The 27,952-nt window shown below is 62.0% G+C and overlaps 4 protein-coding genes across 11 annotated transcripts in view; 2 read left to right on the forward strand and 2 right to left on the reverse strand.

Moving 5' to 3' along the window:
* Positions 1-374: 374 nt before the first annotated feature.
* Positions 375-15,413, forward strand: SLC4A2 (solute carrier family 4 member 2). 2 transcript variants are annotated; one of them, XM_058533278.1, is made up of 23 exons: positions 375-504; positions 2,767-2,880; positions 4,770-4,935; positions 5,091-5,332; positions 5,414-5,532; positions 7,038-7,270; positions 7,361-7,503; positions 8,497-8,677; positions 10,023-10,158; positions 10,244-10,409; positions 10,544-10,658; positions 10,778-10,962; positions 11,079-11,304; positions 11,458-11,673; positions 11,758-11,906; positions 12,047-12,241; positions 12,886-13,140; positions 13,252-13,341; positions 13,535-13,701; positions 14,092-14,345; positions 14,444-14,613; positions 14,882-15,055; positions 15,163-15,413. In XM_058533278.1, the coding sequence occupies exons 2-23, from the start codon at positions 2,830-2,832 to the stop codon at positions 15,241-15,243; spliced, it is 3,714 nt and encodes a 1,237-aa protein (XP_058389261.1). In that variant the 5' UTR covers positions 375-504; positions 2,767-2,829; the 3' UTR covers positions 15,244-15,413. The 2 variants fall into 2 exon arrangements, with proteins under 2 accessions (XP_058389261.1, XP_058389251.1); XM_058533268.1 differs by having other exon boundaries at positions 14,444-14,735; positions 15,163-15,251.
* A 108-nt stretch (positions 15,414-15,521) lies between these two features.
* FASTK (Fas activated serine/threonine kinase) lies at positions 15,522-19,793 on the reverse strand. Of its 5 annotated transcripts, none has more exons than XM_058533302.1 (10): positions 19,627-19,793; positions 18,411-18,833; positions 17,744-17,923; positions 17,477-17,616; positions 16,786-16,999; positions 16,549-16,702; positions 16,228-16,319; positions 16,010-16,145; positions 15,819-15,933; positions 15,522-15,716 (listed from the first exon to the last, which is right to left on the reverse strand). In XM_058533302.1, exons 1-10 carry the CDS (start codon positions 19,706-19,708, stop codon positions 15,609-15,611), a joined length of 1,644 nt encoding a protein of 547 aa, XP_058389285.1. In that variant the 5' UTR covers positions 19,709-19,793; the 3' UTR covers positions 15,522-15,608. The 5 variants fall into 5 exon arrangements, with proteins under 5 accessions (XP_058389285.1, XP_058389275.1, XP_058389293.1 ...); XM_058533292.1 differs by having other exon boundaries at positions 16,543-16,702; positions 19,627-19,792; XM_058533310.1 differs by having other exon boundaries at positions 16,543-16,702; positions 18,411-19,113; positions 19,627-19,706.
* A 253-nt stretch (positions 19,794-20,046) lies between these two features.
* On the reverse strand, positions 20,047-22,519 carry TMUB1 (transmembrane and ubiquitin like domain containing 1). Its single transcript, XM_058533341.1, has 3 exons — positions 22,421-22,519; positions 21,149-21,567; positions 20,047-20,859 (listed from the first exon to the last, which is right to left on the reverse strand). The coding sequence occupies exons 2-3, from the start codon at positions 21,535-21,537 to the stop codon at positions 20,508-20,510; spliced, it is 741 nt and encodes a 246-aa protein (XP_058389324.1). The 5' UTR covers positions 21,538-21,567; positions 22,421-22,519; the 3' UTR covers positions 20,047-20,507.
* Positions 22,520-26,075: 3,556 nt separating this feature from the next.
* AGAP3 (ArfGAP with GTPase domain, ankyrin repeat and PH domain 3) overlaps positions 26,076-27,952 on the forward strand; it is a 58,132-nt gene continuing 56,255 nt past the window's right edge. The window contains exon 1 of one of the 3 annotated variants that reach the window (XM_058533407.1): positions 26,076-26,637. In XM_058533407.1, the coding sequence (XP_058389390.1) occupies positions 26,307-26,637 (331 nt within the window). In that variant the 5' untranslated portion in view covers positions 26,076-26,306. The remainder of the gene's footprint in view (positions 26,638-27,952) is intronic. The other 2 variants (XM_058533389.1, XM_058533396.1) reach the window with 2 other exon arrangements.

Genomic DNA, 27,952 nt, shown 5'->3' on the forward strand with positions numbered 1-27,952 from the left:
TCAACTTCCTCCGCTCCGAATTTCCTGATCATTTTTGTGCCTCCATTTTCCTGCCTGGCATCCCCAGCGTGAGGCGGGCTTCTTTCCGCCCAGAAATGCCTAATGGGGCCAAGAGACGGCGTCCTCGGGGCGCCCGAGTCCCTTGCGGGGAAGCCCGAGACGGCGGCCTCGCGGGGCCGGGCCGCGGGACAGCGAGCAGCCTCCCCGGCGCAGAGCTCCAGGTGCCCGGCCCAGCAGTGCCTAGATGCGCGCCTCCGCCCCCGGGTCTCGGCCCCCGCTCCCTCCTCCCCCTTGCTGCCGCGGGGCCGCGCACGGTGCGCCGGGGGGGCGCGCACGCAGGGGGCTGGCTTGCCGCGGCGCGGGGGAAAGTTGAGTTGGGAGAAGTTGGGAGTGGCGGGGGCGCGCCCCGAGGTGGGCACCGGGGAGTCGTCAGGAGCGCGCAAGGGCGCCGGAGAAGGGGGAGGGACCCGGAGACCCCAGGCGCAAGAAGTCCAGAGCAAGCGGGTAAGCGGAGAGGTGGCGGCGGGGGAGGGCCAGGGCCGCGGAGGGAGGAAGGGAGGGGGAAGGAAAGGGGGGAACTCGGGACTCGGAGCAGGGAGGGAGTGGAAGTGGAGGAAAGGGTGGAGACTGGGGCGCGGGGAAACCAGGTCTTGGGGAGAAGGATGGAGGGGCGAGCGGAGTGCTGGTCGGAAGCGGGATCCGGGGTCTGCTTCTTAGATTTCCCTAAAGCGAGGGTGCCGCGCCTCCTGCCACCAGAAGGAGGTGGTCTCAAGGAGGCGCCGCCGGCCCTCCCAACTCCTGGGCGGGCTCCAGACGACACCCCTCACCTGCGACCCCCTACTCTATCCTTCAGGCCGGTCCTGGGCGCCCAGCCTGGGGGTTGCCCGGGGCCTCCGCCCCCAACCTCCGGGTTGGGAGGCGGAGCCGGAAAGAGAGGGTGGCGGGTCAGGTCAGGACAGGGGGTCAGGGAAAAGAGGGAGAAGCTGGGTTGGGATGGGAAAGACGAGTCCGGAGAGTTGGATCTGACTCCTTGGGGCCTGGCTTGTCTGGGTGTGGAGCTCTGTGCTGGGGGAGGGGGGCGCTGCCTGAAATCCACGGTCCACTTTATCCTTCTCCCTCGGCCCCCCACGCCCGCCAATCCCACATCGAAGAACCGTGGAATGTGCGAATTCACTTGGGGAGTGGTTAATGCCCAAGTGGGGGTCCGGGGTGCTAATCCCTTGGGCAGGGGGAGAGATGCTAATCCGCTGGGCCGGTCGGGGCTGGTCCCCGGAATGTGCCCCCACCCCGGATTATCGGCACCGATGCTCCGGACAGAAGCTGCTTTGTGTTCTGGGACGGCGGGGGAGGGGGGCTCAGCGGGGGAGGGGGGCTCAGGAGGCGGGGGTAAAGGGAGGAGGGGAGGTGGAGGAGCGCATTGAGGGCACAGCCTGGAGGTGAGAGTGGGGCACCTGCAGGGCCTCAGGACGCTCCTCCCCTGACTGGGGTCCCTCTCCCCCACGCCTGTCGTGCCCTAGCTGAAGGCCGGCCAGGGGGAGGTGAAGGGAGCGGTCAGCTGAGTTGGAGTGCTTGTCAGGAGTTTATCACTTCAGGCTCCCCGCCCTGGACTGACCCCCCAGACTTATTGCTGTTTGACCCTACACTGACCTGTCTTACCCCCGAGTTAGCCCTAAGTCGGGGAACCCTGACCCCCCAACAGCACACTGGGGAGCTTCAGTACTTTTACCTTTGGAGAGCCTTGGGTGCACCCCCACTATGAATGGGTACCCTGATTTGCACTGGTCAGGTTCCCTAACCGCAGCTCTTCTGCTCCCCCACCACACACAGTGGCCTCCCCAGACACCCCTACAGTCATGGTCAGGAGGGCGTCAGCCCTGCCACTCAGATTTTCCTGGCTAGGGGAAGGGAGGGATGGGGACTGCCCCTCAGGGCAGAGCCTCAGGGTTTCTCTGCCCACCCTCCTCTCAGTTCGTCACGTGCCCCTCCCCCATTATAAAGCTCTGCCGGGCCTGTGAGCACTATCCTCCCTTCCTCACTCCGACTGAGTGAGTGGAGTTGGCCTCCTGCCCCTCCCCCAGGGAGCCTTCTTCCCTCCTGGCTGGCCTTCATCAGGGGAGAGGGCACCGCCATGCTCCCCCTCCTGCCCTGGGCCTAGTGTCTGCGGTGTGGGGCTCTCTCCAGAGTTCTTTCTCTCCCTTCCTTCCTCCCCAGTCTCTGCTCCAGGGGTGTCTCACTCTCCCCAGCACACCCCTCTCTGGTTCAGCCCCCCCCCCCCCCCCCGGGTGCCACCACTTGGTCATCGCTCCTGTTTCTGGCTTGGCTGTCCTTTTCCTCCCTCCCCCCCATATCCCCCCTCCCGCATCTCTGCTGCTGTCTCTCCAGCTCTGGGGCTTGACTCCTTTCTTGCCCGCTCCACCTTTTTTTTGCAGCCTCTCTCCACCTTCTGCTCTCTCCCCCGCACTCGGCTTAGTCTCTTGGCTCTTTTTTGCCTCCTCTGCCTCAGTGCTCCCCTCTGTCTCTCTTTGTTCTTCGCTTTGCTTCCTATAAATAACTCTCCTCTTTGCTCTTGCCGCCTCCACGGGCCACTCTAAGGCCCTTCGTAGTCCGGGAGGATCCTGCGCAGCTGGCAGACCCCTCGTGGCCAGCCAGCGGGAAGCCCCCGAGTCCTGTCCTCCCCTGGGCTGGGTTCCCGGGCGGCGCAATGCCGGGGCGCCTCCGCCGGCCTGGCCCCACTCTCATGCGGTGATTGGTCTTTTCCCCGCCCAGGTTATGCCGCCGCCTTGTTGCCCTGAAAGTCGCAGCGACAGCGAAAAGGGCTAAGATTTGGCCATGAGCAGCGCCCCCCGGCGCCCCGCCTCGGGCGCAGATTCTTTCCGCACTGTGAGTATCGCCCGCTGGTCTGGTCGGCCTCCCCTCCGTCCCTCCCCACGGCCACAGGTGCTCCGGCGTCCGTGTCAAACAGCAGCGTGTGCGTGTGTGTAGAGGGTCAAGAGGCCCAGGAGGGAGGCTAGCCTGTGATGGATTCGGGAGGGGCGCTGCCATCCCTACTCTGGCCTTGCATGGGGCATGGAGGGGGGGGTTCTGAGATGGGTATTGGTGGGGGGGTCAGGCAGCTTCCAGTCTTGGGGAGGGAGTTGAGGCTGTTTCCTGAAGACCCGGGTGGTTGTTTAGCCTCAGTGAGAGAGGAACTTTGGGGACCCTGGGTCTCTAACCTGGCGACCTCCTCTGACCCCGCCTTCGAGGCAGCTGCAATCTGCACAGTGGTTCTGGGCAGACCGGCCCCAGCCCCACCCCCGGCCCCACGTGCCACCTAGGCCTGCCCCTCCGGGTCCCCACGTGGCCACCGCCCCACATGGCCCCCTCCCGATTTTCATGGGAAGTCTAATGATTAACCCTGAGTGCCATAATTAGCCCGTTATTGGTCACTTTGGCCCGGCGGGGCACGTGACCGGGAAGGGGCGCGGACGGTCCCCTCCCCCTCCTTCCCAAGTTCACCCCTGCCGGCCATGGACTTCCTCCTGCGGCCTCAGGTGTGAGGGGTTCCGGACCCCCTCCCCCCACCCCGGCCTACCTCCCAGCACTCTCTCAGTGCTCCCTCGCTTCAGCCACCTTCCGCGGTCTTCCTCCCGGCCTTCCTCCCGGGTGCTCATTCTAGCGAGAGTGGGGCCAGCGCTTGTGGAGAGCCCACTTGTCGGGAGCCAGGAGAGAGCCGCGGAGATAGGCGGGGAAGAAGCAAGCCCCTGACCCCTGCATCTTCTTGTATCCAGTATCCCTGCCACCCCCAGCTGCTCCTGTGCCCTCCTCAGTGTCTCCCCAAGACCCGCCCTTCTTCCCAGCCCTCCTCCCCTTGCTCTTCCTTGCTCTAGCCGCTCTGGCACCTCAGCGGAAGGGGGCTCCGTACCCCCACCCTTGGAGATCCCAATGCCCTTCAGATCCAGAAGCTCTTGAGCAAATATTTGGCGGCGCCTGGAGCTGCCTGGAGCTGCCTGGAGCTGAGACCAGCAGGGGGTGGGTGGGGGGCTGGACCAAGGCCGCTGGCTGGGCGGCAGGCCGCTTAGCTAGACTGAGCTCTCCAAAGCGCCACCGCAGTCCCGCTGCTCGTCTCCTGCAGTATGACTCAGGTGGGGGGAGTGGGGGTGGGGGAGGGGCGCGGCTAGGCAGCCGGCTGAGGGGACCTGGGCTTCTGGGGTGCCCCTGGGCTGGTGGGGTGCTGCCAAGGTGAATGGGGGGCTCTCCTGACAAGGTGAAGCCTACCTTCCCTTCCGGGGGCTGGGTTTCAGTTTGACTAGGACCCAGCCCGAGTCAGTTAGCTTGGGTGCCTCCAGAAGTTCCTTTCTGGGCTCAGTAGTTGTCCTCCAGCCAGAGAGAGTTTGTTCCCTGTCAGCTTTGTGAACTGCGCAGGTCACACGCACCACCTTGGGGCTGGACACAGGATTCCTGCTGAGCCTTCCAGGGCCGACACTTTCATCTGCCCTAGAACTGACTGGAATGGGCACAGCCAGGGTCGAGATAGGCCAGAACCCCAGGGACAGGCTGCTGGGGAGGGAGGAGGTCTGAGTCCCCAGCATTTGAGGGGATAGGCTGCCGGGGGGGTCTGGGTCCCTGGCATTTGAAGGGAAGGCTGCTGAGGGGGTCTGAGTCCCCAGCATTTGAGGGAATAGGCTGCTGGGAGGGTACTGGGTCTCTAGCACTGGGCAGGGTGGGGTTTCGGGGTACAAGTCCTGGTGAGCCCCTGTGTGTTCTCTCTACCCCTTCCTTCTTCCTCACAGCCAGAGCCAGAGAGCTTGGGCCCTGCAACAGCTGGGTTTCCTGAGCAGGAGGAAGATGAACTTCACCGCACCCTGGGCGTGGAGCGGTTTGAGGAGATCCTACAGGAGGCCGGGTCTCGAGGAGGGGAGGAGCCAGGCCGCAGCTATGGGGAAGAAGACTTCGAATGTGAGAGGGAGACAGGGAGGGGGGAAGCAGGGGCTCTGGCTTGACTGTCCAGCAAGGAATGGGCTAGAGGCCTAGTGGGAGGGGCCGGGGTGGGGGTCAGTGTGTTGGAGAGGGAGGCTGTGCCTGCCAGCAGCCAGGTCCCCTCCTCCCTGCAGACCACCGCCAGTCTTCCCACCACATCCATCACCCACTGTCCACCCACCTGCCTCCGGACACCCGCCGCCGCAAGGCACCCCAGGGCCCTGGGCGGAAGTCTCGCCGGCGCCCTGGAGCCTCCCCAACCGGGGAGACCCCCACCATTGAGGAGGGGGAGGAAGACGAGGATGAGGCCAGTGAGGCTGAGGGGGCCCGGGCACCCACCCAGCCATCCCCTGCCTCCTCACCGTCTTCGGTGCAGGTGAGCCGGGGCAGGGCTCCTGGGGGATGTCTGCAGTGTCCCTGGCCTGGCCTCACCTGCCCACATGGGTCCCTGTTCCAGTTCTTTCTCCAGGAGGATGAAGGTGCTGACCGGAAGGCAGAAAGGACCAGTCCGTCTCCCCCTCCATCACTGCCCCACCAGGAGGCAGCTCCTCGGGCCACCAAAGGGTCCCAGACTGGGTAATGTCCCCAAGCAGAGACCTGCCCTTCTGGTGTCAGTGAGGTGATGTGGGGGAAAAGCAGGAGCCTCGGGATCCTCAGACTGGGGTTCCAATCCCAGTCCTGCCCCTCAGTAGCTATTTAGGCAAGTAACAATCTCTCTGAACCCCAGCTTCCCCAGCTGTACACCAAGAATAACAGAACCTTTCTCACAAAGTGGTTGTAGGGATTAAAGGGCGCTGTGAATTAAGGTTTAAGTATGGTTTAGCCTGGCACAGAACAGATGTGCAGTCTAAGCTGCCCGCCCCACATCACCACCAGCCCCCCGACCTGTGGCAGCATCAAGCACTGGGAGAGGAATAGGAGACCCCCTCTTGCTTTTGGGGAGCTGCCAGTCCACCCTGTTTGTCGTCTTGTGAAATGGCACTAGAACAATTTACTATGCCGAATGGCCTGGCTCAGGCATAGTGTCAGTACCAGCGGTGATTGGAGTTTGGGGGTGTTAGCCAGAGAAGGCTTCCTGGAAGAAATCACTTTGAACTAGGTCTCAAGGTCACTACTATCACGGGCCTGCTGTTTTCTAGGTGCCAGGCAGCGCGAAGGGCTGTGGGGAAGTGAAGGGTGCATTGCCCCTCCAGGGCGAGCACAGACTCACTGGGGAGACAGGTGGTGCAGGTGGGGCTATGTCCACAGCGGCCCTCTGCACTGGAGGTGCAGGCTTGTGGGTGGCTGGATGGCTGGGAGGACCTGGGGAGCCTCAGAGACAGCATGGCAGTGGAAAACTGGGTCAGATTTGTGGGCAAGGGAGTGAGCAGAACCGAGGGCACCGAGGGTGGGTGTAGGCAGAGAAAACCTGGCAGAGGAGGGACTGGTGATGGGGACACGGGGCTTGGAGCCATGGGAGGCGCTAGATGCCCGTGAGCAGTTTAGAGCGATGTGGCGGGGAGCAGGATGCACTGGCGATGGCAGAGAGAAAGGATGCATACTGGTTTGGGAGACTGGAGCAGAAGCTAGAATCTGTCACGGACAAGGAGTTCATGTCCTCCTTATGACTGGGGAGGGGGAGCTGTCTACAAACTCAAAAGCCTATTTCCATATACTTTGCTCCATTTGATTAGAAACACAGGACCCTGTGAACCTCTTGAGTCCATGGTTAAGGGTGTGCCTGGGAGGGGGAGGAGGCTGAAGGGAACCTGTGATGAGCAGGCCCTGCGCTGGGTGCTTCTCCAGACTTCTCCTCTCCCCACATCACAGGAGGCTGGCCTCAGCTCTGCTTTGCTGCTGAGTTTGTGTTCTGAGTAGCTTGTGTGATTGCTTAGGTGGCACAGCCAATAAAGGGTAGAGTTGGATTTCAGTGCTGCAGTCTGCTTCCAAAATCCTCCCTGTTTCATGTCCACACCTGTCAAGCGTGGGCAGCGAGGAGGGATGGGGTCCGGTGGGGTCCCCTTCCTGGGTTCCTCTGACATGCCTCCTGGCCAAGGGAGAGGAGGCCGGTCTTCTCCGGCTGACGGCTGCTCTCTGTCCAGAGCCCTGGTGGAAGAGGTGATGGCGGTGGCTGGCGGCACAGCAGGAGGTGATGATGGGGGTGCCTCTGGGCGCCCCCTGACCAAAGCGCAGCCTGGGCACCGCAGCTACAACCTGCAGGAGAGGAGGCGCATCGGAAGCATGACTGGGGCAGAGCAGGCACTGCTGCCCCGCGTCCCCACAGATGAGAGTGAGGCCCAGACGCTGGCCACGGCTGACCTAGACCTCATGAAGAGTGAGTGCTGGGCCTGGACTGAGCCCAGTGCTGGTGGCAACAGGGGTGAGAGAAAGGAGGAGCCTGACCCTGTCCCCCTACCCACCACAGGTCACCGGTTTGAGGACGTTCCTGGGGTACGGCGGCACTTGGTGCGGAAGAATGCCAAAGGGTCCGTGCAGAGTGGCCGGGAAGGGCGAGAGCCTGGCCCCATGCCTCGGGCCCGGCCCCGGGCCCCCCACAAGCCCCACGAGGTACTGTTCTCCCCTTCATGCTCTTCCACTATCTCCCTACACGTCTTCTCCCCACAGCTCCCTCCCCCTACCTCTCAGACCGGCAATAATCTCGAGCACCAGAGTTGCCAGCTCTGGTTGTGCAGGCTGTACACAAAGGTGCAGCGTACACATCTTCCGCATTGTTGATTTGGGCAGTACGATGCTGATGTACATCCTGGACACTGTTGATTTCTATATCATGGCCGTTTTCTGGCAGCTGGTAGCGAGGGGCTTGAGGACCCTTTGGGCTGGAGGTGGCTCTGTGGAGCAGTGCACTTCATTTTTCAGAATCCAGACATCTCTGTGCTCATTTGATCCTCCCACAACCTGTGAAGATGATGGCCCACGTGGCATCAGCCATAAATGAGGGGCAGCGATTGGCCAAGGTCACTCAGTTACTTAGGGACGCTGCCCATCTTTGACTCCAGGGCTCTGGTCCTGAACACTGACCCTTCCGCTGGACTTTTTAAACGTTTTTATTGCAGTCTAACAGACATGCAGTACAGTGCACTCGGTTAAGTGTACAGCTTAATGACTTTGCACACGTAAACACCCGCTACCCTGCCTAGATATAGGACATTTCCCGCACTCCGAAAGTTCCTTCATGGCTCGGCCTGTCGGTACCCTCCAAGGTGACCGCTCTTCTCTCATTCTAACTGGTTGTGCCAGTTCCTGAATGCATGGAGATGGAGTCGTGCAAAAGCCCAGGGTGGGTATACAGAGTGACATTCGTCAGGCACCTCCTGTGAGCCCGGGCTGTGCTCAGTGCCTGGTGTGCTGTTTCTCTGACTCCCCATACCAGCCCTTTGAGGTGGCTCCTACTGCTCCCATTTTACAGCTGAGGGAAAGTGAGTCTCAGAGCCTGTGCCCCATGCCATCAAGTCACATGCCCCACACTGACACTGCCCTGAAGCAGCCCCGAGGGCTGCCCTCTGGCTCTGACCCCACTGCGTCTCCTCATCTTACCCCAAGGTGTTTGTGGAGCTGAATGAGTTGCTGCTGGACAAAAACCAGGAGCCCCAGTGGCGGGAAACGGCGCGCTGGATCAAGTTTGAGGAGGACGTGGAGGAGGAGACAGAGCGCTGGGGGAAGCCCCACGTGGCCTCCCTGTCTTTCCGCAGCCTCCTGGAGCTCCGCCGGACCCTGGCCCACGGTACCCCGCCCTGCCCTCCTCCCCTGCCATCCTTGCCCCGGGAAACTCCCTTTGCCTAAGCCTGTTCTCTGAGGACCACACGGCCCCCAAATTTCTCTTGAGTGACACAGTGTGTAATGTCACCAGAGCCCAGGAGGGCGCGTCCTCCTCTCGGGATGTCATGCAGCCTGCCGTTCCTCGGGCTCTGTCTCTGGGTGACTGCAGGGCAAGATTGACACTACTCTCTTCTCTGGCCTGTCCAGCAAGTGGCTTCTCTAAGTGACATTTCAGATCATTGAAGCTGGTATGTTTTGAATGCGTCAATGTCTTTAACCAATTTTGACAGAAAGCTTTCTTGAAATTCTAGAGTTTCTGGGGAATGTGCTCTAACCTGTAGGGCTGTGCAAACTTCACTAAATGACCACGGACACCAGCTTCTCAAGCTGTGTGTGTGATGTTTCTGCTGTTTGCTTGTTTCCTCCTTCCTGTTGGGGAGTCACTCCCCGTTGCTGTCAGAAGGCTTGTTTCTGAGCAGCTGAGGACTGAGTCACCTGCTGTCACAATTGTTCCTGACTAGGAGTAGAGGCTCTCAGTGAGGCTGGCCAGCTTTGGGCAAGGGGCCACAGTGTGAGTGCTTCACCGCCAGGCTCCACCATCTGTTTTGCCTGCTCAGGGGCCTTTGGTTCTGTTTGTTCTTTAGTTCTGTGTTCTGAAAGTTGACCTTGACAGAAAAATGACCTGGTGACTTTTGAAAGGACTTTCATTTCTATATGAAACGGCAGCTCCAGAGCAGTGACCGAAGTTGGGGAGGGGAGAGGTCTAGAAAGTGTCCTGTGAGCAGCTGTGGGACTTGAGGAAGTTGAGGAGCCTAGGGTGGAGGAGAGAGCTCCAGATGGCTCAAGGCTGCCATGTGGACAAGGCCACAGATCAGCTATGTCGTGCTCCACAGGGCACAACTAGGACTCTAGAGTGACGTCAGGGGAGGCAGCGTGCAGCCCACTGGGAGGAGGAACTTTCTAACAGTGAAGAGCAGTCCAGCCCAAGTGGGTGGCCTGGGGCACCCCAGTGAGGCTGCGTGCTCCCTGGAAGGGGCATCTGGGCAGGCCCTGGCCTGGGTGGCCTCTGCTGGGCCCCACAATATTACTGGGGGGAGAGAGAGTAGGAAGGAACAGGTCAGAGAGGCGATGGGACTTGGCCTTCAAGCCATAGTCACCCCTGAGCCCTGCTCATACGTTTGGAGGCTGGTGCTCATCCCCTGGACTGTGCTTACCTGGCTGTCCCCTCGTCCCTGGCTCTTCCTTCCTTCCACCCCAGCCCTTGTTTCTGGCCTGGGGATGAGGGCCCCACTGTGCCGTCCTTATTACAGGGGCCGTGCTCTTGGACCTGGACCAGCAGACCCTGCCTGGGGTGGCCCACCAGGTGGTGGAGCAGATGGTCATCTCTGACCAGATCAAGGCCGAGGACAGAGCCAACGTGCTGCGGGCCCTGCTGCTAAAACACAGGTGAGGCCCCACCCACTGCACCCTGCCCACCTGTCCCCAGCCCTGTCCCTTACCCTCCTTACCTTACCGCCCTCTGCCCCTCCAGCCATCCAAGTGACGAGAAGGACTTCTCCTTCCCTCGCAATATCTCGGCCGGCTCCCTAGGCTCCCTGCTGGGGCATCACCATGGCCAGGGGGCCGAGAGCGATCCCCACGTCACCGAGCCTCTCATTGGAGGTGTTCCCGAGACCCGGCTGGAGGTGGAGCGAGAGGTGAGGGGAGATGGTGGCCCTACCTGGGTCGGGTCCCGGCCACCATAGCTGGTGCGGGACTGCGAGCAAGCCCAGCGTGGACATGCAGCGGTGGGGGCCTGGCCAGGCTGAGCTCCGTCTTCCTGCGTCCCCAGCGTGAATTGCCGCCTCCGGCTCCGCCGGCTGGCATCACCCGCTCTAAGTCCAAGCATGAGCTGAAGCTGCTGGAGAAGATCCCAGAGAATGCCGAGGCCACGGTGGTCCTCGTGGGTATGTGGGGCGGGTCTTGGGGGCGGGGGGCCTGGTGCTGGGCCTACCCTGGGGCTGGGGGCTGGGGGCTAGGAGGTGGCCTGTGCCCTGCTCTTGCCCATGATGACCCCCCGCCCCAGGCTGCGTGGAGTTCCTCTCCCGCCCCACCATGGCCTTCGTGCGGCTGCGGGAGGCAGTGGAGCTGGAGGCCGTGCTGGAGGTGCCTGTGCCCGTGCGCTTCCTCTTCCTGCTGCTGGGCCCAAGCAGTGCCAACATGGACTACCACGAGATCGGCCGCTCCATCTCCACCCTCATGTCGGACAAGGTTGGCCCCTCCCCAGAGCCCCCTGGGCCCCCCCAACCCCCAACCTCACCCAGCCCTGCTCCAGGCCCCCTGGCTCTCGTCCTCTGCCCTCACCAGTTCTAGTCCTACCTTGGCAGCAATTCCATGAGGCAGCGTACCTGGCAGACGAGCGGGAGGACCTGTTGGCTGCCATCAACGCCTTCCTGGACTGCAGCGTGGTGCTGCCGCCCTCGGAAGTGCAGGGCGAGGAGCTGCTGCGATCCGTCGCTCACTTCCAGCGCCAGATGCTCAAGAAGCGGGAGGAGCAGGGCCGGCTATTGCCCACAGGGGCTGGGCTGGAGCCCAAGTCGGCCCAAGATAAGGGTACGGGCCAGTGCAGGCCAGGGGCCGGGACTGGGTTGCCTGGGGTAGGGGCTTGGGGGGCCAGGTTGGGGGTGGTCTGTCTGTATGTGGAAGAGAGCGGGGTGGGCAGGAAGGGGGTTGTGGCAGGTGCCCTGATAGAGGCCTGGGTTGCAGCGCTCCTGCAGATGGTAGAGGCGGCAGGTGCAGTGGAAGATGATCCCCTTCGGCGGACAGGCCGGCCCTTCGGGGGGCTGATCCGAGATGTGCGGCGCCGCTATCCCCACTACCTGAGTGACTTCCGAGACGCACTTGACCCCCAGTGCCTGGCCGCCGTCATCTTCATCTACTTTGCGGCCCTGTCTCCTGCCATCACCTTTGGGGGGCTGCTGGGTAAGGACAGGCTTCAGGTGGGGGTGGGGCGGGGTGTGCACGGGCCCCCACTGCCAGCTCCTGAGCTGGTTCCTGCCACCCCAGGAGAGAAGACGCAGGACCTGATCGGGGTGTCAGAGCTGATCATGTCCACGGCGCTCCAGGGCGTGGTCTTCTGCCTGCTGGGCGCCCAGCCACTGCTGGTGATCGGCTTTTCAGGGCCCTTGCTGGTCTTTGAGGAGGCCTTCTTCTCGGTGAGGGTGCACAGGCTCCTCGGGGGCTGGCTTTTTCTGCCCAGCTCCAGCAGCCCCTCCTCTTGCCCAAACACTCCTGCCCTGTTAGCCCCAGGGCTCTAGACCTGACTGTGCTCCCCCACCTCCCCACCCCCGTCCAGTTCTGCAGCAGCAACGACCTGGAGTACCTGGTGGGCCGCGTGTGGATCAGCTTCTGGCTGGTGCTTCTGGCCCTGCTCATGGTGGCCTTGGAGGGGAGCTTCCTGGTGCGCTTTGTCTCCCGTTTCACTCAGGAGATCTTTGCCTTCCTCATCTCCCTTATCTTCATCTACGAGACCTTCTACAAGCTGGTTAAGGTGGGCAGGCCCCCCGAGAACTGGGCCGGGAGGGGCGAGGCTTCAGGACTGGAGGGAGCCCAGGGGCATCCTGCCCCTCTCTTGCTCTATCTTCTGGGTGTGAGGCCAGGCTGGCCCATAGCTCCCCTGGGCCGCAGTCCACGGAGCCCACATGCAGGCTGGTTCTTCTTCCTGCCACCCCCACCCTCCCTGTTGCCAACACACACACCAGGGCTTCAGGTCAATCTTAAAAACACATTTTTAATAACAAAGGTAAGCTGTGCTTTGTTAAAGTGGCCAACAATCCAGAAGTGTAAAAGGGAAGACCCCCCCGAGGTGACAGACACGTCACAGTCCGGGCATCAGACCCATGTCTGTGTCAGGCTCTGAAGAAGCCCTGCCCCCATTGGCCTCTGTGCTCCACATCCTGCTCCTCCAGGCCTGCTGGAGCTGCACTCTGCCGCTGCCCGGAGTTAGACAGCCCCTCTCTTAATCCCCAGTTGCCCCGTGCTGACATCTGGTTGCCTCAGTCATTTTCTTAATCAACGAGACAATCTCCTTGAGGGCAGGCTGGCCAGCCCCGACTCTGCCTGTCCCCCTCAGCATACAGCTGAGCCCTGAAATCTCACCAGTTTAGCTGATGGAGTCCTTTGTCCTCTCCCCAGATCTTCCAGGAACACCCCCTCCACGGCTGTTCCGTCTCCAACAGCTCCGAGGCAGACAGCAGTGAGAATGCCACATGGGCGGGGGCAGGAGCCACACTGAGGCCAGGAAACGGGAGCTCGGCTGGGCCGTCTGGGCAAGGGAGGCCCCGGGGCCAGCCCAACACGGCCCTGCTGTCGCTGGTGCTCATGGCTGGCACCTTCTTCATCGCCTTCTTCCTGCGCAAATTCAAGAACAGCCGGTTCTTCCCTGGCCGGGTGTGTGGGCTGGAAGGCTGGAGGGAGGCGGGAGCCAGGGGCAAAAAGGGGGTGACTCGGAGTTAGGGCTGAAGCGAGGCAGGGGCTTCTGAGCATGGTGCTTGCCCACAGGTACGGCGGGTGATTGGGGACTTTGGGGTGCCCATTGCGATCCTCATCATGGTGCTTGTGGATTACAGTATTGAGGACACCTACACCCAGGTAAGGTGGAGCACACGCAGCAGTAAGGAGGTGCTGCCTGGCACTGGCCTCTGGCTGTTCCCTCCAGCCCCCCACCCCAGAGCTGCCTCTTGACTGGGCAAAGACCAGGCCTTTTCCACCACATGCCCTCGGTGCAGCTCAAGGCTCCCCCACCAAGGCCCACTAGCTCCTGTCCCTGCTCTCTGCCCTGCAGAAGCTGAGTGTGCCCAGCGGATTCTCGGTGACAGCCCCAGAAAAGCGAGGCTGGGTCATCAACCCCCTGGGGGAGAAGAGCTCCTTCCCCGTGTGGATGATGGTTGCCAGCCTGCTGCCCGCCATCCTGGTCTTCATCCTCATTTTCATGGAGACGCAGATCACCACGTGAGTGGTCCTAGCCAAGGCGCGTGCTGTGTAGACAGGAACGACCTGGTACGTGGAGGGGCCAGAGGCCCAGCCAGGCTGGGGGACGCAGCTGCATTGGGTGAGGGGAGCCCAGGATGCCAGAGTGGGCGCTGGAGTTTGTTTCGTAGGCAGCAGAAAGTCTCAATGACGTTTGCTGGAATGGGCACCGAACGGGATGGGAGTTGTCCTTAGGGCAGGGAGGGCAGCACGGATAGGGCTCAGCTCTGTGATGGAACTCTCATCCTGACAGAATGGGCAAGGACCACTAGGTTCCAAAAACAGACAGAGGCCACTGGCTGGGCACTCTGGAAAGACACAGTTGTCTGCCCAGCTGGGCCCGGGCCTCAGTGAGCGCCTGTCCCTGCTCAGGCTGATCATCTCCAAGAAGGAGCGCATGCTGCAGAAGGGCTCTGGCTTCCACCTGGACCTGCTGCTCATCGTGGCCATGGGTGGCATCTGTGCCCTCTTCGGCCTGCCCTGGTTGGCTGCTGCCACTGTCCGCTCCGTCACTCATGCCAACGCGCTCACTGTCATGAGCAAGGCTGTGGCGCCTGGGGACAAGCCCAAGATCCAGGAGGTCAAAGAGCAGCGGGTGACGGGGCTGCTGGTTGCCCTGCTTGTGGGTATGTTTGCCTCCTGCCCCTGCCCTTCCCAGAGGGGTCTTGGGGCCACTGGGGGTGGGGAGCCCTGGGGCCAACTGTTTCTCCTCCTGCTCCCCCAGGCCTCTCCATAGTTATTGGGGATCTGCTCCGGCAGATACCCCTGGCCGTGCTCTTTGGAATTTTCCTGTACATGGGAGTTACCTCCCTGAACGGGATCCAGTTCTATGAGCGGCTGCACTTGCTGCTCATGCCGCCCAAACACCACCCGGATGTCACCTATGTCAAGAAGGTGAGACCCTGCTCGGAAGGGCCCCATGCCTCTGCCCCCTCCTGGTCTGTGTGGGTCACCCTCCAGCCCCCCATCTACCCCCTTTGGCCAGCCACCATTCAGTCTGTGCAGACCCGGCTCTGGTAAGCACCCAGGAAGTTACTTCCATCCCCACCCCAGGGAGGGGAAAGGGGTTATCTGTCTTCTGGATGCCCCTCCAGGGACCGGGGCCCTCAGGTTGGGGAGAAACCTGGGCTCACCTGTCTCTTCCGGCCCTGCCCACTCCCAGGTTCGGACCCTCCGTATGCACCTGTTCACGGCCCTGCAGCTGCTCTGCCTGGCCCTGCTCTGGGCCGTCATGTCCACAGCAGCCTCCCTGGCCTTCCCCTTCATCCTCATCCTCACGGTGCCGCTCCGCATGGTAGTGCTCACCCGCATCTTCACCGAGCGAGAGATGAAATGCGTAAGGCCTCCTGTCCTTCCTCCCCAGCCCTGCCAGCCCCGTCCTTGGTCCCTGCCAAGCCTGCTGTGGGTCGGGGTCAACATTTCTGACTCTGTCCTCCCCCACAGCTGGATGCGAATGAGGCGGAGCCAGTGTTCGATGAGCGGGAGGGTGTGGACGAGTACAATGAGATGCCCATGCCTGTGTAGCTGCCGCCTGGATGGACAGCTGAGGACGGATGGACGGAGGGAACAGGGGCTGGGGGGTGCTCTCCCCATCCTCCTCCCTCCTCATTTTTATTTAAGTGAATAATTTAAAAGTCCCCTTCCCTCCCCCTTCCCCCCCTCCTCCCGCAGTAAAGTGCTTCGGCCACCACCTATCCCTGGCTTTCTGTCTCTGTATGGGGGGGCACGAATGGAAAAGAGATGAGGGGACCCAGCCCACTCCCTGTCCCAGAAACGAGATGCGCAATGGGGAAGGGAAGGGACTTTAATGAGAAACCAAAACAGAGGGAACCAAAGTGCAAATTGTCCACCCCCCATAGGGGGGCCATCATGAACCCGTGTGCACCCCCTCACCCCCCTTCGGGCCCCCAGCGGAGTCCCAAGGCCTGGAGCTTCTGCCTCAGGTAGCTCTTGAGCTGCGGCAGGCCTCTCTGTGACTCCAGTTCCTCGAAGGGTAGCTGTGGGGGAGAGGGCAGCAGGTTACTAACCCACAAGGCCTGCAGGGTGGGGGTGGGGTGAGGATGCACATGGAGTCGAGCGACGGAGGCAGAGGCTCTCACCGGCAGGAGCTGGTAGCCCATCAGGCCCAGGTGCCGCTCCCGCAGAGCCCGGGAGCCCAGCAGCACTCTGCCATCCCGGCAGAAATGCCAGCGTTCCCGCAGCATCAGCACCACCCTGGAGAGGGAACAGACGGGGGCTCAGGGATGCTCTCTACGGAGGCCTAGGAGGGTCTCCTACCCTCTTCCCTTACCTTTGGGCAGGGTCGTGGGTAGTGGGCTGAGAGGCAGCCTGGCCCCGTGGACAGGACCTGGGAGGATATGGTAGGAAGGGGTCCTGGGTCCTTACAGGAAGCACAGCACCAGAGCTGCTGACACACAGCAGGAAGTCTGGAGGGGGGGAGACAAAGGGCCACTGGCTTTTAGCTAGGGCTCCATGTTGCTGGCCACCGCCCACGCATCTGGAGCTCACCTGTGCAGTAGCCAGGAGGCACGGTCAGGTCCTGGCGGTATTTCTCCTCCCCCAGCAGCTGGCGCAGCCCCTCAGCAACTATGTCCTTGTGACTGAGGGAGAAGGAGCACCGCTCTCAGGAGTCTCGTGCTAGCTCGGTCCGCCTAGCTCCATGACCCCAGGCAAATGCCTTTGCTGCCTCAAGGCCGTTTTTTTTCTTTGTGACTGCTAAGAGTGCATCAGCGTGGACAGTTCACGGTCCCTCTGGCTTTTCTACTCTGTGCTTCTTGCGGGCCAGCCCCTCCCGTCTTCCCCTCCCCCAAGGTGCCCATCCACCTGTACTTGGAGCGGGCACGGTCAGTGATGAGCGGCTGGGGGAAGATGGGCACTTGCTGCCTTCGGGGAAGGCGGGGACCCTGGTATCCTGGGAGCTCCAGCTCCACGGCCGTGTCCAGCAGGGAGAGGTAGCGCCGCACAATCAGGGCGTGAGGGGTGCCTGCGGGACAGTGGACTGAGGCTTGCTGGGCTGCAGACTCCCGACCCCACTTTCCCTTCCCAGCGGCCCTCCTGGCTGCGCACCACTGACGTGGTTGATGAAACTCGGGGAAAAGACAAAGTGCAGGACTCGGAAGGGTAGGCACCGCAGCTGACACAGGGACATTAAGATGTTGACCGTGGCCAGGGGGGCCACCCCGGCTTCCCGAGCCAGGATCCTCTCAAGGCAGGGCATAAACTGCTGCTCCAGGGGCAAGTAGTTCAGCCGCCCAAAGGGCAGGACCAACTTCTGTACCACCTGTGGAGAAAGAGCAGCCTGTCACCCAGCACAGCACAGAACGGTTCTCCAACATCCTTTACAAGCTGAACCCCGGGGAGGCGTGGCCTGCAAGCTTATAACATCGAACAATCCTACTACCCGTGACATACACACTGGAAGTTCAACAGCATGAGCAGTCTTGAGCCCCACGTGATTCATCCACACAAGCAGAGGAGACATCGCTGTGGGTCTGGCCCTGAAGGCTCAGGAGTGGGATCAATGAAGCTGGGACAGCGCTAAGAGTGCCCGGAGAACTGCAGAGAACCAGGCATAAGTGCTGGGGAGCTGGACAAGCCGAGGGTGTGAGTAAGATGGAGTCCCGGGGGAACGAGCAGAGAGCCTCCCTGGGTTGTCTGCTGCAGGAAGCAGCCAATCAAGCTGGACAGGCAGCTGAGCCTGACAGGGTGACTGAGGATGACTAGGAGAGGAGCGTGGGAGGTTGGGAGGTAATCCCACCTTGCTGCTGAGCTGGGCTTCCTGGACCACCAGGAAGTGGGCAATGGCTTCCAGAAGCTGGGGCTCCCGCAACCGGTGCCGGGCCAGGTGCTGGGCCAGTAGCACCATCACGTGCGGGGTCAGTTCCTCTGGCCCGGCCTCTGCGAAGAACAGCCCATGACGCTGGACCCTCAGGCCAGACCTCCAGACTAGATTCCACCTTAGCCCAGACACCATCACCTGTCTCCTCCTCTGCCCCTCCCCACCTGCCATTAGCTCCCCCAGCACCTGCCAGGCTGCGGATGAGGTGCTGCCGTGGATACCGCAGGAAACGGGGGCAGCTCAGAGCAGCTTCCAACCTTTGCCCACCACGAAGGACAGGTTGCAGAGGGGGAGGCGGCTTCGGAGGGAGGCGGAACCTTCGCTCCCGCTCCAGGGCACACACCAGGGGCCCATCTGACGGGAAGCCTGAGAGGGAGAGGGTAAGAGAAGGCAGTCCTGCTAAGGACTGCCCTGCTCCGCTCCAGTCATGGGGATTAGTTAGTGAATTCCCAACCTTCCTCGTCTCCACATTCTGGGCTGGAAGGTTTGCTCTAGCATAAATGGAAACACTGGAGAAATGTGAAATGTTGCGTGAACAGGAGGTATCACAACAGCCTGTGGGGAAGGCCTTATACAAAGAGGACAAATAAGTTCTCATCTCCTGCCAATGGTGACATTGTCATGGCTTCCTAGAGCACTAGATTACAAGGGATCTGGAGTGGCGCCCTAGGGAGGCTGGACAAATGCTGCTTGACCCCCCGTGTCTGCTGTGGATGCCGGGGAGCAGCAGCCAGTGTGCGGGGCCCGTGCCATTCCTGGCAAAACCGGAGAGGTGCATTCTGACAGGGATCTCAGGGCCTCTGCTGCTCTCTCTATTCTTCCACTAACACCCAACCCCCAGACCCCTCCTCACCAAGTAAGACTGCAAGGTGCAGACACACGTGGATGGTGTGAATGTCAAAGGAGGGGCAGTTTCGGATGATGAGCTGACTCAAGTCCTGCAGGGTGGCCTGCTCCACGGGAGGGGGCCGTGGCCGAGACCCCAAGAGCTGGCCCAGACGACGGAGTGCCACAGGGTAGTGGTGGGCACGCACTTTGGTAGGGTTCTGGCCCAGCCAGCGCAGCAGCTCCCCTGGACTTCTCGCCTGTTCCAGAAGCCGCTGCAGCCCCTGCACAGGGCCTGCATGGGGGCCTCCTCCAGCAGGCCGGTCCCCCCACTTGCTGGGCCCCAGATAGCAGGGCTGTACTGGTGGGAGCAGCAGCAGGCCAGACAGCCGAGCAGCAGAGGCCTGGGCAGAGAGCAGGACTCGAAGCATGGAGTTGGGTGATGGAGACCCTGAGGGGTGGCCCAGAAAAGGGGGTGAGGTTTTCTCCAAAGGGGAGAAAGACCTGCTATCTGCTCCTCACCTCACTTCCCGTTCAGAAGGCCTGGGGTCGGAGCAACCTAGACTCGTGTTCACCCTTCCTTGTGACCGCTCTGGTCCTCTTCCCCACCCCGCCCCTCTGCCTCCTTCCACTCATTTGAAGCAGCAATCACAGTCCTTCAGCGTGCTCAGCGCAGTGACATTTACAAAGCAGTTCCACATGCATTATCTCCTCTGATCTTCCCTACACGCCTGAGGAGACAGGCAGGGCTGGCATTACCTCGATTTCCCAGGTGGAGAAACCAAGGCCCAGAGAAGCGAAGGGGTTAAGTTAAGCCCGAAGTCACGAATCGGGTTAGTGGTGGCGCCAAGCCTGGAGCCCAGCTCGCCCGGTGCGTACGCCCTCCCGACCACCTCCCCCTCCCGCAGGAGGCGGCGGCGGCGGCGGCGCGGAGGGTGGAACACGGGCTCCGCAGCCGGACGGTCCTGGGTTCCAAGCTGGGCGCTCCCACTTACCAGCTGCGTGACCTTGGACAAGTGGCTTCGTCTCTCCGCCCAAGCCTCCTCGCCCGTGAAACGAGCACGCGGCGCCCACCTCGCAGAGCGCCCGTGGGGCTGAGAGAGCGGCTTTGCGGCGGCGCGGAGTCGGCGGTGTCAGGGGCCCCCACACCCACCCGGCCCGGGGGCGCCAGGAGACGGTCGTCACTGTCGCCAACACCAACTCCCGCCGCCCTCCCGCGTCCGCCCCGCAGGCGCCGCCCCTACATGACTCCCCAGGCCCCGCGCAGGTCGCTCCCTCAGTCGGTCTCGGGGCCCGGGAGCCGGGCTCCCCCCGCGGCCTCCTCATCGGCGGGCCACCGAGTCCGCCATCTTCCCAGCAGCCCCGGATCGCCGCCCGGACACCAATCCCGGCTCAGTCGTCCGCCAGCAAAGACGTGGCTCCCGTCAGACCCCGCGCGCCGGGGCGCCGCGAGGCCCCTCCCCCCGTTTCCGGGAAGCTGCGCGCGCGTCACCGGGGCGGAGCCAGAGAGCTGGGAGCTGAAGCTGGGGCGCAGAGGAGAGGGGAAGCCAGCGGCCGGTATGGGCAGGCTGTGCAGGAGCGAGAGCCCCGTACAGCCCTTCACTCCTTTTCTCCCAGTGGGCGAGGGCTCCCCGCCCCCTGCCCCCACGGCCCACAAACCCAGATACACACCGAGAGTGAAAACTTCACAGTTATTTAATCTGCGCATGTCCCGGAGAACCCCCTCCGCTCCTCCCAGCTACCCTTCACCAGCCGCCCACAGTCTTTGGGTCCCCAGATCAGCCCAAGAAGCTATGTGTTGGGTCCTCAGAACACTAGGACGGGCCCAGGGGCGTGGCCCGGCTCTGCCCCGGGCCAAGGCAGCGACAGCAGCTGCCTGACACCGAGGAGCCGACTGTCAGTGGGGCCTGAGGGCCAGCAGCCCCGGGAGGTGGCCCAGAGCCATGGAGGTCACAGGGAGGGGCCTCTGCCGGCCCCCGGAGTGCCCTGCGGCGCACGGCTGGGCTCCAGGGTAGTGGGAAGAGGCAGGCCGGAGAGGCAGGCCTGGGCAGACAGCAGCTCCCACCGTGTCGTGGGGAGCAAGGTCCAGAGCGGCCAGCAACACTGCCGAGAGCCCGTGGAGGCACTACGGACGGTACATGGCAAAGGCCAGGAGACTGAGGAGCAGGGTGAAGCCGGCCAGACCCAGAGTGGCGGTCAGAGGAAAGAAGGGCCGGTACTGGATCTGGCAGTACCAGAGCAGCAGCAGCAGCAGCAGCAGCAGGGGCAGCAGGAGGCTGCCTATTTCCAGCCCTGAGGGGCCTGGTTCTGACCCCGGTGGGCAGGGGGTGTGTGGGGGACCGACCCGCGTGGACACGTGGCAGTGGAGAACGCAGTTGGGAGGGAGGTGAAGGCTGCCCAGGGTCTGGGTATCGTCTCCTAGCAGCTGCCCTTGGTAGATGAGCCGCACCTGCTGTTCCCGGCCGGGAAACTGGGTCCTGAGGAAAGAGGGACCTGGGTAATAGAGCAGGCCTCAGGCAATCCTAGTCCCTTGCCCAGAACAACACTCCCACCCCTCATCTCTGCCCTCCTCCCACCACCCAGGTCATGGCCTTCAAGGGGGTCCCCTCCTGCTACAGGGCAACAACACAGTCTGCAATTTGGGAACTTCAGTTCCCTCATCTATAAAATGAGGGAGCAGTCTCAGATAGCTCTGGTGGCCCTTCCAGGTGTGTGATCACTCCCACCCCACTCTAGCATTTCGTTCCTGTCCTCATCCCAGCTTACCTTTTCAGGGAACCGATGGTGTCGTGGGGCCAGGCCCTGGCCACCTGCTCTGAATCGTTGAGGAATTTCAGGCGTAGTACTAGGGGCTCCTGAGGGGAGTCCGGGGGTGGCGGCGTTGCTGGGAGCGGCGTCCCAGGTTGTGGCTGTGCAGCCTGACCTCTGTGTCTCAAGCTGGGGGTCTCTGCTCCTGGGGCCTCCCCTCTGATGCTGTCAGTGACTGCCATAGCTTCGCTGGGCTGTGCTGGTGTTGGGATCCCTGACGGCTGGGGCAGCGAGTCGGTGCCCTCGGCGGTGTGTGTTGAGACCCAGGCGAGAGCCAGCACCAGAACGCAGGCAAGCACCGCGAAAAGGATGGTCACCTCATCACCTACCCCTTCAATCAGGGCCATGGCACCCGCCTTGCCCACCACGCTACCGAGCTGGAGAGGCACAAAGAAGCCATGAGGAGCTGGCTCACTGGCCAAGAGCTGTCTCAACTTCAGCAGGCTCCTGAGCCATCCCACCACAACTCTCCTGCAGCCCTCATTCCTCCGCCCCCTTACCAAGTGCCACCCCGGGGGCACAGACTGCTCTGACTCCCAGTCACCCCAAACTTGCCTCGTGTGCCCTCTCCCATCACCAAATGCCAAGTCCTAACTTTTTGTAATCTGAGTTCTTGGTCTCTAACCAGTTCCCCAATTCACCCAAACCCTATCCGAGGTAAGGGCCTTGACCTTTTAAGTAACCTCTCCCCTAAATTCAACCTCCACCAAACTTCACCCAAAGCTTACCTATTCTTCCGTCCACTTCATCCCAAAGTTTATCTACCCCAAAGGTTATCTACTCCGTCGCTAAAGTTTCTCCAAGGGGGAAGAAAAAGGGCCTCTATGCCCCCCACCCCCACCCCGTTACCATGTACCCAAATCCCACCCGCGGCACGGGACTGCTTCCCACGGCTTCCCCACACCAAACGTCAAACTCCGCCTTTTGGCAATCCGGAGCCTCCAAGGGTTGCTACCCCTCACCCAACTGGGTCCCTCCTGGTCCACTCAAGCCCCAGCCCGCGGCAGACCGACTCTGCGCCTCCTCTGGAAGCCTCTGCAAACCCAAGCCTCTGCAGACCCCAGATCACGCCCGGGAATCCAAGACTTCGCCCTCCCCACCCCCAACTCCTCCATCACTCCTCCCATCTTCCCGCCCCCCGGAGCCGCGGGAGGACACGGGCGAGCCCCGGGCGGGGCGAGCGGGGGCCAGGGGCGGCGGGGTGGGCGCGGTCACGGCGCGGGTACTCACCGCCCGGCTGCGCCAGCTCCATAGCAGACCCTCGGGCACTTCCGGGCGGGAGGCGCCGAGGTCGCAGACACCTGAAGACACCCCTCCTTCCCCGCCCCCGACGCCTCCGCCTGGCGCATTGTGGGACTTGTAGTGTAGCTCCGTGAGCAGTCCCCGCCCTCAGCCATGCAGACCCACGTGCGGGGCTCGGCGGGCTGGTTCCCGCAAGTAGCTGGGAGGCCGGCGGGGGCGGGTTCAGGGGTTGTGCTAGCGCGCAGAGGTTTGGGCGGCAGCAGGATCCGCCCCCTCCCCCGCCCGCAGCCAGAGCATCTGTCACTCCAGAAACGGACGTCAGCCAGTGCACGTCAGCGCACCCGTGTTTCGAGATGCAGACTCTTGGGGGCTCAGATAGGCTCTACCCCGGCCTACCCTTATGTAAGAGTGGACGCCAGCAGGCACCTTGGGCCCGCTAAATGGATTCTTCAGCCCAGAACCCAGTACCCACGGGCTGCCCCACCAGGATGCCTGAGGATACCAGTCCCCGGGGCTGGCCAGGGTGGCTTGGGCTGTCCTGTTGCCCTGGTCCCCTCCTCCACCTCGCCCCTGCAAGACTGTGAAAGAAGCATGGACTTTGGAACCTGGCACAAACGCTGATCCCTTGTCCCGTGCTTATCAACTATATGACCTTGGATGCGTTATTGAATTTCTTTGACCCCTAAACTTCTTCATTTCTAAAACATACCTCATAAGGCAATTGTAAGGAAGAAATTAGGTGGCTTACTAAATGTGTGAAAACTATGTCAGGTGGGGCTGGCCCGGTGGTGTAGTGGTTAAGTTCATACCCTCTGCTTCTATGGCCCAGGGTTGGCAGGTTCGGACCGGGGCACGGACTTATGCAGGGCTCATCAAGCTATGCTGTGGCAGCATCCCATATACAAAATAGAGGAAGGTGGGCACAGATGTTACCTTAGGGCTAATCTTACTCAGCAAAAAGGGGAAGATTGGCAACGGATGTTAGCTCAGGGCCGATCTTCCTCACAAAAAGAAAAAACAAAAACTATGTAAGGAATCTGCCATTCAGTAGATATTTGCTCACCTAGTTTTAGAACACTCCCTCCACCCAAACCTGGCCCTAGAAATTGGGTCGTTAGCCTGTTACTGTGTAGAGGATGTTGAGTCTCAGCCTGGCCTGGGCCAGCTAATTTCTGTGGATTTTCCCTCCTTCCTCTGGGCTCCTATAGGCACAGAGATCTCACATCCCGGATTTTATAGGCCAGTCTTGATTAAAAGTTGTGTACCCTAGTGTTCCCATAGCACATGCCTACTTGTGGGAGTAAGTACTCCAAGTGTTGCCTTGGGAAAGTCAATTTAGATTTATAACGTACAGAACTAACTTATCTCGGGCTGGCCTGGTGACATAGTGGTTAAGTTTGGGCGCTCTGCTTCAGCGGTCTGGGGTTTGCTGGTTCAGATCCCAGGCACAGACCTACACACTGCTCATCAAGCCATTCTGTGGCGGCGTCCCATATACAAAATAGAGGAAGATGGGCACGGATGTTAGCTCAGGGCTAATCTTCCTTAGCAAGAAAAGAGGAAGATTGGCAGTAGATGTTAGCTCGGGGTCAATCTTCCTCACCAAAAAAAAAAAGAAAAAGAACTAAGTTATCTCTAGTTCCTTCCCTTCCATTCATTCATTTATTCCACAAACATTTATTAAATGTGTATTATATGTCGGGCACTGTGCAAGATGCTGGGAATACAATGGTGAATCAGGCCCTGTCCCTGCCTTTATATGGCTCATGTATTAATAGAGGAGACAGGCAGGTAGACAGCCCACCAGCGCTAAAACAGGTGTGCTGGCTGCTGGGGCAACACATTTGAGGAACTCTTTACCTTCAGCATCTCTCCCGGGGGGGGGGGGGGGGGGGTACCTGGTGCAACTTCCTGTTGTCAATTCTATTTTTTTTTTTTTTGAGGAAGATCAGCCCTGAGCTAACTTCCATTGCCAATCTTCCTCCTTTTTTTCCCTTTTTCTCCCCAAAGCCCCAGTAGATAGTTGTACGTCATAGTTACACATCCTTCTAGTTGCTGTATGTGGGACACCGCCTCAGCATGGCCTGACAAGCTGCGCGTCGGTGCGCGCCCAGGATTTGAACCCGGCCGCCAGTAGCGGAGCACATGCACTTAACCACTAAGCCAAGGGGCCGGCCCCATCAATTCTAATTAAGCATCTAAAAGAGATGTTAGATACCGCTTTTAGAATTACAGATCAGAGCTAGGTGTTGTGTTCAACCACTTGTTTTGTAGATGAAGCCCAGTGAGGGTACAAGACATCCTTAAGATCAAACAGGTAAATAGAACCCATATCTCTCAGGAGCTGGGGAGGCCCCTGGTGTTGATTAGCTTGCATCTAGTTCTTTGGAAGGTACAAGAAACTCAGGAATGGTGACCAGGTTGGTACTGGGGCAAAGTTGTGTGGGTTGCTGAATGAGGGGCAACTTTATGCTGGGGAAAGGTCCAGCTTGGCCTGGGAAGTGGAAGTATGTGTAAAAAGGATATGTGTTAACTGTGCCAGAGAACATTGGGGTGCAGCCACGGCAGGCTGATTGGCTGGGTCAGTGCCCTGCTCATTCCACCTCTGGTGGGTTTTAGGAAAGGTTGGGGAGGGGTGGCTAGCAGAACTGCAGACAGCTTTAGCAATGGGATACAGAGGAACTGGGACATTGAAGGGAGCTCCCTGGCTCCAGAAGGAGTGGACAGGAACATAGAATGCACAAGGGGGTGAGGACAATTAAGAGAGCCTCTGGTAAGTGTCTTGAATGGGGTGAGTGGGGGAAGAAGGCATAATATTTGATTCCTCTCTTTTTTTCCTCTATGTACCAGTGGGTTCCATCAGCGGTCACGGAACCCTCCTCAGTCCAGCAGGAAGGTCTTTTAGGAGAGAGCAGAAATTAAGAGTGGGGATGTTGTTGTTCAAAGTGTCATTTCCAAGGACATCACTGATGACTTTCTCAGGGAGAACTGGAAATAGAAGCCAAGAGCCCAGATTTCCAGCCTGTGCTGCAGCCAGCAGTGGAGAGTCCAGGGGAGGGCTAGAGGGAGAGCCCCAGGGGACGGGGTAGTCTCTAGGGTTGACCTCGGGGCCGGGGACAGGGGAGCTTGTGCTGCACTGAAGGCAGGACGACGTAAGTGAGGCGCAGCCGGTCCTGGGCTGGCGGCCCTCCTTGGCCAATTAGCCGCGTTGATCAGCACCCTCAGGCGTAGGGCACTGTTCGGGCACTGCCGAGAGATCGGACACCCCACTCAGACCAGCACAGGGAGGCGAAAGCGACAGCCGGGGCCAGGAGGAGGCCAGGGCAGCCGTCCCCTGAGAGCGAGTGGCCCTCACGGCGGGTGTGGGTTGGGGCTGGAGAAGAGGCGGAAGGGCCAAGGCTAGGTGGGAGGGGCCGGGGCACCAGGGCTGGAGCGCGCGGCTCGGGGGTGGAGGCTGCAGAACCAGGGAGCGAGCGAGGGGCGGGGGCGCTGGGGCTGGCGCGCAGGAGGGGCGGGGGCGGCGGGGAGGGGGGCCTGAGCTGCGTGTGCTGGAGCCGGCGGGGGCGGCGGTGCGTGCGCATGACGCGGGGGGAGGGCCTGGGCCGCGCGCTCCCGGTCCCGTTGTTGTTGCCGCTGGAGGCTGGTCCGAGGCAGCGGGGATTGCCGCGCCGGGAAGCGCCCGGCAGCGGCGGCCACAGCGTGCGCGGCGTCGCCTCCCGGCCTCGGCCCCCGGCCCCCGGCCCCATGCGCTAACCCCGCGCCGCCGGCTCCGTAGTCCCGGCCCCGCCAGCCCCGCGCGCCCGCCCGCCGCCGCCGCCGCAGCGCCGCCTCGGGCCCCAGCCGGGCCCGCCTCGGGCCCCGCGGCTCCGGAGCCATGAACTTCCAGGCGGGCGGGGGGCAGAGCCCGCAGCAGCAGCCGAGCCTGGCGGCGCCTGGGGGCGGCGGCGGCGGTGGCGGCGGCGCGGGGGGCGGTGGGCAGTTCGGCGGCGCGGGGCCGGGGGCCGGGGGTGGCGGCGGCCCCTCGCAGCAGCTGGCCGGCGGGCCCCCCCAGCAGTTCGCGCTCTCCAACTCCGCGGCCATCCGGGCCGAGATCCAGCGTTTCGAGTCCGTGCATCCCAATATCTACGCCATCTACGACCTGATCGAGCGCATCGAGGACTTGGCGCTGCAGAACCAGATCCGGGAGCACGTCATCTCCATCGAGGGTGAGCGGAGCCGGGGGCTGCGGGAGCTGGGGCGCGGTGGCCTCTCCGGCGACAGCCGGAGGCTCTGCGGGCCCGGCCTGGCCCAGCCACGCTTTCCCCGTCGGGGGTCCTCGCGCGCCAGAGATCCGGGCCACGCGGTTTGCTATCGCCCGCGCTGCAGAGCCAGCGTCCAGGGTTCGCCATATCTCGTCGGGGGACACTTTGGGGCTGGGGACCGGTCCTGTGCCAGGGGACACGTTTTTTGCTCTTAGTGCTCCAGGGCGCGAGGGTGGTGTCGCTTCGGGAACGGGTGCGCTCGGAGCCGCAGGGGTGCTGGGGCACTGGGGCCAGATGTGGTCAAGCATGGCCGGGGTGGGTGGGCGCGGCGGAGAGCCTCGGCGGGCCGGGAGGTGGGGCCGCTGCCGGCGAGGCGTCTCAGCTGCTGCTCTTGCCCTGCCCCGCTGCGGGGCGAGGGATCGGAGCCTCCCGTTAGTGGATGGCAGCCTTCCCGGGCCCAGCGCCCGCGGGCCCGGGAGGGTGGCGTTCGCCGCGGCGCCCTCTTTCGACGCACACCCCCACGCTGCCGCGGCCGGGCGGACGCGGGCCGGGCCTGGAGCGGGGTTCGGTCACCGCGACAGCGTGGGAGGCACTGACCGGGCCATCGGCGCCTTCGCCGGGTCCCACGCGCGCGGGGCACCCGCCACTGCTCTCCAGGGAGCCGCTCAGGAGGCAGGCGCGGGGCTGCTGGGCGCTGACCGACCTCCGGGGACACGGCACGGGGCGTCGGGGACCGGAACCCGGGCCACTGCGCTGCCCAGCGTTCCTCTCCCTGTGCTCTCGGGTCTTGGACTTCGGCTGCCGAGGGGCAGAGGAAGTGGGTGCATGTTGCTGGCAGATGTCTCACGACCTCTGGCATGGTGGGGTCTGGCCACAGCCGCAGGCACCCCCCGTAGCATAGTGACCTTTGAGCACCCCTGGGGCAGATGGGCCTCGCCTTGGGCCATCTGCTTCCTCCTCCGGCTCCATTTGAAGGGGGACGCCCACCAGCAGGTGGTGGGTTTGGCCTTAGAGGAAATGCAGGGAGGGTGCGAGGCCTTTTGCTGATGACATGGAGTTGTGAGCAGGGGCCTGTCACCTACTTGGGCCTCACAGTTAAGGCCCTACTGCCATCCTCATCTCCTTGTGTCAGGCTCTGGGGGCTCCTTCACCTGAACACCCCCTTTGTGCTTTCAGAGATCCCCAGAGCTGGGGAAGGGGCATTCCGTCCTTTGGGAGTAGAGGGCCCCTCTAGCACTGGGGTCCTGCTCTTCTGTTGTATCACTTCAGCCTGACGTTT

This window comes from Diceros bicornis, chromosome 3, assembly GCF_020826845.1.
Source record: "Diceros bicornis minor isolate mBicDic1 chromosome 3, mDicBic1.mat.cur, whole genome shotgun sequence".
Classification (NCBI taxonomy): domain Eukaryota; kingdom Metazoa; phylum Chordata; class Mammalia; order Perissodactyla; family Rhinocerotidae; genus Diceros; species Diceros bicornis.